General features: G+C 37.8%; 2 protein-coding genes across 2 annotated transcripts; both read left to right on the top strand.

Annotated features, from left to right (window-relative positions):
• Positions 1-915: 915 nt before the first annotated feature.
• On the top strand, positions 916-4,713 carry uqcr11 (ubiquinol-cytochrome c reductase, complex III subunit XI). Its single transcript, XM_086172612.1, has 3 exons — positions 916-1,043; positions 1,694-1,824; positions 4,346-4,713. Exons 1-2 carry the CDS (start codon positions 994-996, stop codon positions 1,812-1,814), a joined length of 171 nt encoding a protein of 56 aa, XP_086028738.1. The 5' UTR covers positions 916-993; the 3' UTR covers positions 1,815-1,824; positions 4,346-4,713.
• A 354-nt stretch (positions 4,714-5,067) lies between these two features.
• Positions 5,068-10,108, top strand: mbd3a (methyl-CpG binding domain protein 3a). The gene is made up of 6 exons (XM_086172011.1): positions 5,068-5,225; positions 5,970-6,132; positions 6,639-6,776; positions 7,409-7,499; positions 8,005-8,182; positions 8,987-10,108. Exons 1-6 carry the CDS (start codon positions 5,212-5,214, stop codon positions 9,132-9,134), a joined length of 732 nt encoding a protein of 243 aa, XP_086028137.1. The 5' UTR covers positions 5,068-5,211; the 3' UTR covers positions 9,135-10,108.
• The last annotated feature ends 158 nt before the right edge of the window (positions 10,109-10,266 follow it).

Genomic DNA, 10,266 nt, shown 5'->3' on the forward strand with positions numbered 1-10,266 from the left:
TTTTGATTTTTTTTTTTTTTTGACATCAGACTGCATTCTGTCTTACTAACAGCTTAATTCATTGGATAATACCGGTAAAGAAAGAGGTTTGATGTCACAGGTGAAGCAGTAACTCCATGCTAATTTAGTTTGTGTTTACATTTGTAAATTCAATCCTGAAAAAATGTTGGGATCATTTAACATTTTTCAGTGTTTCAACCTGTGTAATGTGTCCAAAACCGACACTGCAAAATCAATCAAAGCCTGTCACAACCTTTTTATACTAATTGCATGCTTAGTAAAATGTAGCATGTAATTATGGTGAAAAGAATAAGTACACTCTATTAAGTGACCTTTGTGATAAGAAACAGTCCTAGAAGTGTGGACAACACCTTCTTCTTCTTTCGGCTTTTCCCGTCAGGGGTCGCCACAGCGAGTCAACTTTCTCCATCTAACCCTATTAAGTGTGGACAACACCGAAACAATTTATCTGAAAAAGATGTTACTATTTTAGGATACACAAAAGCCAGTTGAGACTGTTGTAATGAAATGGCAGTTTTCCAAAAAAAAAAAAAAACCAACAAAACTTTTAGTCAGGTTGTTCATATAGGGCTGTACTTAATTTCAGCTCAAGGGAATCAGTGTAAGAATTGAGGTGAAAGTGAATCCTATATTAGAAAAGGACAATGATTTAATATAGTTCAAAGAGAGAATTGCGGCATGTGACGTCTTGGACAGAGGACGCTGTTGTGGATGCGAAAACTAAAGATAAAGTTGTTTTTATGTCAGTAATTAGAGGAAGAAATAGATGAGTTGCACATAATTGGGAAATATGACGCATGTTCATACGAATTCGGGGGAACCCATTGCTGCTCGCCCTCCATACCGAGTGGCGGCGGTAATTCGCCGCTATCATTTTGACCAAACATCATTACACGTAATAGAAGAAAAGAGGGCGGTTCTTTGCTACCAAACACCACTGCAAGCCGTTTGACTGTCATAAGTCAGGCTACAATGCTTAGTAAAGTTATCGGTGCGAAGTACGTGGCCATTGCCAAGTCATGGTAAGATGTGTGTTTCGTCCCTGTTGTTATAAAATAATGTTAATAGCGACTATTTAAACACTCAACTGAAAGAAGTCCAGTATGTCCTTAGCCAATATTAGCAATTAGCTTTGCCGAGGTCATTGTCCCTCTGCCCATAGCATGTTAAAATAGCGCTAATATACGTTTCAAGTGGTCAAAAAGACTTATTCTGTTTAAACTCTTCAGCATCGTGATTTTGTCCGAATATTTTATATGAGATGGCTCTGGTTTTGAATGGATTCCTCAATTGTAAGTGTCATGTTTTACTGTGAAAAAGATAGTTTTTGAATGTAGATGTACTCTTGACTTATCAAAGTACACACGTTAACAACTCATCTTTATACGGATGTTGTTAAAACTGCGAAATGTAATTAAAGAAATCAAATCAATGAAATCTCCACATGATGATATGACTATGGGGCTATCTTTTTTCCCCATCCTCTTATTTATCAGTGAAGCATCTTTTAAACCTCTGTCAGTGATGTAGTCTTGATCACAAAGTAAACATTAGGTGAAAGAAAAGACTTTCTGGTACAATTAAGAATTTAGCATCTGGAAGTTACTGTTATCTAGATAGTGACTTTCAGTAAAGACTAAGTGTTGAATCTGTTAAGTTTTCTCCTCCACAGGATCCCAACCCTGGCCGTGTGGGGCACAGTGGGAGGTGTAGCTCTGGTCCATTTCACTGACTGGCGATTGGTATTGGATTATGTTCCATACGTCAGTGGCAAATTCAAAAAGGACGAGTAGTGACTGAAAGGTTTGTTCTACGTCGGATGATTTCAATGTTGTAGTTTTGCCCCGGGAAGGGATTAACACAAAGAAAAGGATATGATTTGATCATCATCCATTTTCATCTTAAGTGTTTAAAGTGACTTCTCTAACTTTTAAACAACTACAAAACATTAAGACTCCAGTGTCATCCCATAGTATAAAATTGCACAAGTTGATCAAAAGAATATTTTATTTGTGGTCAAATCATATTATTCGGAGTTGAACATGGAAACAAGTACACAGTTGGCCCAAGTTTTTTTTTTTTTATGCACATTCAAATCAGTCATTTTAACAGAGCTTGGTGAGTGGTGTATTTAAGTCGCTTTACATAGCAATGCTGCTTTTATCCTTTGTAACTCTACAAAAATATGCAATATTTTTTTTAGTTTTACATAATCTGCCACACTCTTCATAATTTACTTTGACAAATGTCAAAAAATATTTCTCCATAATGCAAAATGTGAATGTTTGGACCAGTTGTTGATTCATTTATTCACCGCCTGTCAATATGCCTATAAATAATAATAATAATAATAATAACGTATCCTTTATTAATCCCTTATTGGGAAATTCATTCTCTGCAATTAACCCATCATGTGTGAACCATGAGCAGTAGGCTGCCGTCCACCAGCGCAAGGGGAGCAGTTAGGGGTTCAGTGTCTTGCTCAACAACACTTTTGCAAAACACATCTAACCAACAGACAGACAGATAAACAAGGGATTTATTCATAGCACATTCATTCAATGCAGATTTCAAACTAGAATAAATTAAATATTTCAGGTTTCCAGGTTTATGTAGGTAGAGAAGGCTGTTGGCAGAGAGGGCTTGAGCCTTTCACTCCCCAGGTGAAGAATTTAGACCACCATTCAGGGTAAACCAATCTTCCTTTATAATGTAATACAAACAACCTCTGAATGCATTACAGGCACCGTCTGTATTTTTCAGTATTAGTTTCAACTACCTGTGAGAAAGATTTAACCTTGTTTATTCATAGTCGTTCCTATGTCTGCTGAAATTAGTTAAGAGAGGAATTTGCGGTTGTCTCTATTGTTGCAAACGAAAAACTAAAAGATGGAGATGAACACAACCATAAAAGAATTTTAGTTACCATCCTAGACCATGTACAAATTTAATTTGATTCCTAAATGCCTCTCCATACTTCACTGTACTAACATCAAGAAGGTAAAGCAGTTTGGGAGTAAATGAGCAACACAGTCTTCATAAGCCAGAATGTCATCTGCCATTTTCTGCCACTTATCCTGGACTCAGGGTTGCGGGGGAGGCTGTCATTGGGCGAGAGGCAGGGTCAATAGTGGGCAATATTCACTGACTCATTCGGGGCAATTTTCCCAATTAATCTGCTGCATGTTTTTGGAATGTGTGAGAAAACCGGAGAACCGAGAGGAAATCCACGCAGAGAACATGCAAACTCCACACAGAAAGGTCCCCTTGCCAGAATTGAACCAGCACTAACCACTGGACCACCGTGCTGCCCCCCAGAATGGCATGTGTCCTGAAATTGACTTAGCTATAGAAACCTATTCCAAATACAACCCCAAATTATTTTTCTCCAGCATTAGGATTGGATTGGTCACACGTTTCTTCAAATGCTTGCAAAAGGTTTCTTAATGAAGCCAAACATTTAAGATCCTGCCTTTTGAAATAGTGTTTCAGGAAGTTGAAATTGAAAATAGAATGTGTACCATCTTAAGTTTCATGATACACTGGTGATTTCTTTTAACTTTTCAGATAACTGCCCTAGAGATTGATAGATAACTTTATTTTTGCTAATTTTAAGTATTTTTGTGAATTTTGAACATACTGAAGTAATCTGGATATAGAACTGTTTAAACACAGTATATCAACATGGTTTTTGGAGGCACTAATGTCAAAAATGTTTTAAAGCTCCCTTTTTTGGGGTTATCTTGAAATACTCATACACAAAGGACTTAATTATGTACTGTCAGTCAAAAGTGAGATCCAAACATGTCTTGTGCTCCCTTTGAGAAAAACATTTTTGATACAAAGTAAAGGCCATGGTTAAATAAAGGATGTACTTGAACAGTGCCACTCTTTTTAAGGATGACGATAATTACAGGATTCTTCACTATTGCAGAGATGAGGAAACTGTCTGGACCGGGGGAAGAATAAACAGAGAAATAGAGACAATAAGCCAGGCAGTTTAGAGGTATCAGGGGACTAGATTCCAGGACACTGGTTTATTTTAACACTCTTTGTTGCAGCCTGTAATAAAAGAGAAATGCTTGAAAAGGCTTGGATCACAGCAGTTATTTGACTTGAGATAACTGATATTATGTTGAGACTTTTGTGTCAGACACAAAGAATTTGTACATTTCATTTTGCTATTAGATAATAAAAGTTAATACATTTTCATGATTAAAATTTTAGACAAATACTGCAGAGGAAATACATGCTCACCTCAGCTGTGTCACATGAGTGCTGTGTTTCACACAATATGATAGACCTTTTTTTTCTTGCCTGGCAGGTTGGTGTTGGGTTGTTTTTGCGCAGACACTGAAATTATTTACAAGAACTGCTGCAGGGGCAACTGTGGACCAGCTGCATTTCAGTCGCCTGGAGCCTGTCATCTTCATCCTGCAACTCAGTCAAATGTTCATCATCAACACCCTGTGAAGTGTGCTCAGCTTTGGCATTGAAGAGGTCTCCTGTCAGCAAGAAAACGAACGAATGGAACAGAAAAACAAATGAATTGACTTGTTTCTTTTCCTACTTTGAAGTCGAATATTTAATTGTCGGTTTGTTGTGAGCTGTGGGTCAAGCCTCAGCCTCAAAACGAAAGCTCTGTCAGTGTAAATTAACTGTTTAAATGACAAGTAAAGTATGAGATGCAAACTGAGTCGTATTTGTTTTTTCACCTTACCTAGCTCTGTCCCTGCTTTATCGATACATTTAATTGCATCTGCATTAAATATCATCCAAAATACATCGGTTTTTCGACGTACGCGCGGATTCAGCGAATCTGGAGATATCGTGATGCTTTTTAACAATATTAAAATTTGCATTTTTTTCCTGCCCATCCGATGACTATTTGTTAAAGTTTAAACTTAAATACACCTCACTGATGTCATTTGCCACGCCACCAAGAAAGTTCGTTTCGTACCTTACTATCATTTTCTGCACTAGTTTACATAAGCGGATGGATTACAGTGCTCGTTATGCGATTGGGAGGGCGGAGTGATCTGTAGTTGTAAAGGTCTTGACGGGAGACCTCGGGGATCGATAACAAACCAGCCACGGTGGGAATTCATGACAGCGATATTAGGCAGCTCGCTGGCTTTATAAAATCTCAAAAGCCAAATTCAAAGCCGAATCGCCAAGTTAACCTGGACCATGGAAAGGAAAAGGTAGGAGTAAAAACAGATATACAGTCGGAGTTTGTACATTGAAAGTTTCTCTGCAGGAAATGCACGCGTGAATAACGTTACACGCGTCTTTGCAGTTGAGAAAACATCGGCAAACCAGCAGCTCTTCGCTAATGCAGCACTCGTAGTATATTTAGCTAAAGTAGATCGTTCGTTGTTAGAACTTCACCATATTAATATTGAAATTAGCGTAACTTTAAGCGCTACTAATTATTACTCTAGTCTACTGACGTTAACGTAGCTGCTAGCTTGATTAGCTAGCTAAGTTTCATTGTTTACACACGCTTGACTTGCGGAGCGTCGGGCCCTGCACTGTATTTGAAGCTCTGTTTGAAAATATCACATTTATACCTTTAGTTTTACACCCAATAAACAAGAACCTTTGTCATAGACTTCGATTCTATCAGATTTATCTTGTGGGAGTTTTGACAAGACATTTTGTCAGTGGTAATTTGTGACGAAATCGTGTTACGGTAGTTAAGACTTGTGACACGAAGCTCCTCCTGCGCTCCGGGAACAATCAGTGTAAATGCTTTTCTCTGATTAGCACCAAGCAGTTTGAAAGGAGTGTGTGGGCGTGTTTGTGAGTGTTGATTGACAACCTGACCCCCCCCTCACACGCTTATGGTCACCATCCTTGCACATTTAATTATATTTGAACGTACACGCCGGGGTATGTGTTGACTAAGTTTCCCAACTGATGATTTTGTGTGCTTGTCTTTCTAGTGTACCTGTAAGGCGCTTCTTGAATAAACCCCAGATTGTTCGCAGTGAAGGCACCAGTCTATACACTGATGCTGCAAGCCAGTCCCGAGCTGCACGTTTGCTTCTAACCAAAGTCCAGAGGAGTGGACACAAGCATCACGGGGACATCAACCATCAAATCAGGGTAACACTATGGTTTGGTTTGATGTGGGACACTCTGTAATACCTTACAGGTTTTAAAAAACTGGAGCACAGTGCCTTTTGGAATTAGTGCAGGCAGTCTGGGCAATATTTACATAAAGTTGCAATGGACTTTTCAGATTTAAGTGGACTGTGAGTGTTGGATAATTTTAGGTGTTTTAGGATTTCATATATGTTTGGTCCAGAGATCAATTTTCCTACAATATGGCAAAAATTAAGGCTGTGTAAACTATGTAGCAACATGAAAGTTGACACAAGTATCGTGCAGCTCCTTCAGAGCTGCCAAACTCTCTTCCCATGTATTTGTATAATTCAAAACATTCACATTGAGTGAAATGCAGCGTTTTACCTCAGCTGTTCATGATACTTTTTTGCCCCGGATAATTGAACAAAGTTAATTTATTTCGGCCATCACATCAAGAACCAGCTCTGTAAATTTTGGAGGAATGTTTTATAATAAAAAATGTATCCCATTTTTTCCTTCCCAAGGCCAAGCCTGACTTAAACACAACGCTACCAGTTCGACAAACAGCATCTATCTTCAAGCAACCAGTGACCAAGGTTACAAATCATCCCAACAACAAAGTGAAGACAGACCCACAGAGGGCTGTAGACCAACCAAAACAGGTGAGTCACAGGGCTCATGAAGCTCAGTATCTATAATCTTTATTAGCACCCAAGGGAAAGAGAAAATCTGAAGGCCACACAAAAAAAATACTTTGGAAGAAGTTAATAGGAGTTCTCTATTGTGAACGTGATCCATAATGTATTTCGTGCTTTGTAAAACTTAGTTTATAATTATGCATATTATCTTTTTATTATGAGCTGAAACACATTTGTTTTCTTCATTTTCAAGCTCTATAGCACTCTACCAATGAGCAACAGCTTTACTTTCAATCCCCGCCTAGTGATTATGTCTGTCATTGCTTGCAAGGAAACTAACCTCTTAGCATTTATTATTGTTGTCCAGAACAATGAAATGAATATATCTGCAAGTTATGCAACTGACAACCTCCCATTCCATACCAGTTTCCTTTTTGATTTGTCTGGCACCATTATGTTGATAATGCCATGGAGTCTCTTCAAGCCCCGCTCAGCGTGTATGCATGCTGTGCGTGCGTGCGTGTGTGTGTGCGTGCGTGCGAGCGTGTGCTCAGAATGTAAGTGAATGAGTGAGATGAAGTAGTGCATACACAATTTGCAAAATCAAGTTAAATATTTGAAAACAATCTTTACTATTTTGTTTTTGGTCTCCACAGCTTTTCTGGGAGAGGAAGCTGAGTGGTTTAAGTGCATTTGATATTGCAGAGGAGTTGGTGAAAACCATGGATCTTCCTAAAGGCCTACAGAGTGAGTGTTACTGACGAAAAATAACAATGGAGAGGAGCGGGGGTCTGATAATCAGACTAGCCAAAAATATTACATTAGGTAGTATTCTAATAAGCTAAGTTTTAGCCCAAATCTGAGGGTGTGCTATATCTGTAAACCTTAATGTTAATCTTATAGTACATTGTACATTGCCATGTATTCAAAAATCATTGAGACGGTATCTTGAACAGTCTAGTTTTTTTTTTGTTTTGTTTTTTACTAAGCTAAATTATTATTTCCTAATGGCTAGCTAACTACTTTCTCAGACCAGTATGGAGCAAAGGAAACATTTAAAAAAAGGATGATCGATATTGGTATGGATCTGTAAGAGACTATTTACAGTCCCTGAGTGGTGAGTTTGGGGTGATTTTTCTAGCTCACAAGAAGTTATCTGGGTTCAACTAAGTTCCATGAATGTGTGCAAAGTCTATAAAAGGCTTTTCTTTTGGATTTTCATGTGAGTGACCCCTGTTGTTTTCTTACTCAGGTGTTGGGCCTGCATCTTCAGACAAGACATTGCTTTCTGCCATAGCCAGTGCCCTGCACACCAGCCCTGCACCTGTTACTGGACAACTTACTGCTGCAGTTGAGAAAAATCCTGGAGTGTGGCTCAATACGTCACAACCTCTCTGCAAGGCTTTCATGGTAACAGATGATGATATCAGGTGAGTTGTTTCACCCAAGTACTTCTACAGTTGCTAACAAGGTCAATTTGTTTTTTGTTTGTTTGGTTTTTTTTTCCCCCCAATGTAATCATTTTACATTTAACTGATTAGTGAAAAATATGCATAGTGACATAACATGATCACATTGTTGTAAACCAATTTTTTTGTGTGTGATATTTGTGCTTGAGTAAACTGAGGTAGCAGCCGTGATTGCATTTGGTTTTTAGCTGAGGAAGGGGTTAAATTTTCTGCCACCAGCTGAATGTTTTTAAGCAGCATATCTAGTATTGAGCGCCATCATGCAAACAACGTAGAATGGGGCTGAGATGTCACCATCACTATCGCAACATTCTATATATTTACAGATACTGTGGATATGTTGTCTGTGTGACATCATAGGTGTGATGATGTTTGATAGTGCTACAACTTTGTGATGTAATTTTGCTTTGTTTGTGACATGGGAGGTGTGAATGGAATACATATTTCCAATTTTTTTTTCCTTTGTGTATCAAGTTGAAAGAGTCTGATACTAAATTGATATATGAAGAGTAATGATTAGAAACACCTAATTTATTTCCTTATATTTACACAACCACAATATGTAGCTGCAGTTAATGAACGTGAGTTCACCATCTGTACCCCTCTTTTAGACAATGAAATCCAAGTGTTTACTTTCCTCACAGTGTTTCCTAAATAACTACTGACAATCTGTTTACAGTGTTTCTCAATTACCTAAACGTTTTATACATGGTTCATCAAATACCTTGAAACACAGTCTTAACCTTTTTCTTTTGTGACCATTAGGAAGCAGGAGGACCTGGTGCAAAATGTGAGGCGGCGGCTGGAGGAAGCCCTCATGGCTGACATGTTGGCTCATATAGAGGACACGGCTGCGGAAGTAGCTGCCAGCAAAGCAGAGAAAGTTGAGCAGGTGGACGAGGAAGAGTTATAGCGGACGCACACAAAAGTCCAAGAATGGACTTTCTATCAGCACATCAAGTCCTATCATTTTATTATGCTTTGAACCCCAACATGCCTATTCCACGTCTTCTTTCTCTCCCTGTTTTTCACATCTCTTCAATTCTATTGATTGACTCAACTTTTACAGAACAGGTTTGATAAACATTGTGAAATAAGCTTCATGAATATTTTTGAAGCTTTTAAATGAAATGCAGATTTACAGATTTTCCAAACAGGCCATTTCCATGTTTATTTATTTGTTTGTTTGTTTTTTTATTTTTCTACACACAACAATATAATCCTGACACTGTTTTTTGAGTTTTAGTTTTTACCTTCACTAATTTACGGCAGTTTTGCCTGGTGCTGTCTACAACACAGTGTTGCCTGTTGTCAGCTGTTACAACTAACCTGATGTTGACTGTGTACATGTGTGTCCATATCAGTTTGTGGTTGCTGTGGGATTTTTTTTTTCTGTTTTTTTTAATTTGTTTTTTTTTTCTAAACTTCTGATTTTCTAAGTGCCCATCAGCCTAAAGAAAGTTGTAAAATGGTTGCATGCATTCAGTAATTATTATGCTTTGAGTAGTCAAAAGGTTTGATAATTAAGATAAAATTTAACAATTCAAAGTACAGTAACCACAGTCTACATTTTTCAGTTCTTGATTTTTGAACTAACAAATGAATTTTCTATGCTCTTTTACCACGGGATATTGGAGGGACCTCAGTAAAAAAAGCTACAAAAGCTGTGTATACTCTGAAACGTAAAAATAAAAATCCGATGTTCATTTGTACCTTACAAAGTTATCTGTCAAGTACATGCCAGATTTATCTTAATAACTTTTGGTGTTATAACTGGTTAGCCAACACCCTTTAATATCTGTAACAAAGGATATCCATGCATGTGATATTTTTAGATTCAAACACTCGTAGTGAATTCTCCCTTTAATAAAGTTTTAAAAGACTGGATTTTTTTTTTGTATTTGTGTCAGTACCCGTCAATACAGTTATACATACACACACCAAAATAGCCGTAATGAAACCCCATGTACAAAAGAGCACATTTGAATTTTGAGATCGACGAAAGAATGGTTCTTGGAATGTAAAAAAAAAAAAATGGAACAAAC

The sequence above is a fragment of the Fistularia commersonii genome, chromosome 25 (assembly GCF_037954325.1).
Source record: "Fistularia commersonii isolate RoL2024-O1a breed Wild chromosome 25, RoL_Fcom_v1.0, whole genome shotgun sequence".
Taxonomy (NCBI): domain Eukaryota; kingdom Metazoa; phylum Chordata; class Actinopteri; order Syngnathiformes; family Fistulariidae; genus Fistularia; species Fistularia commersonii.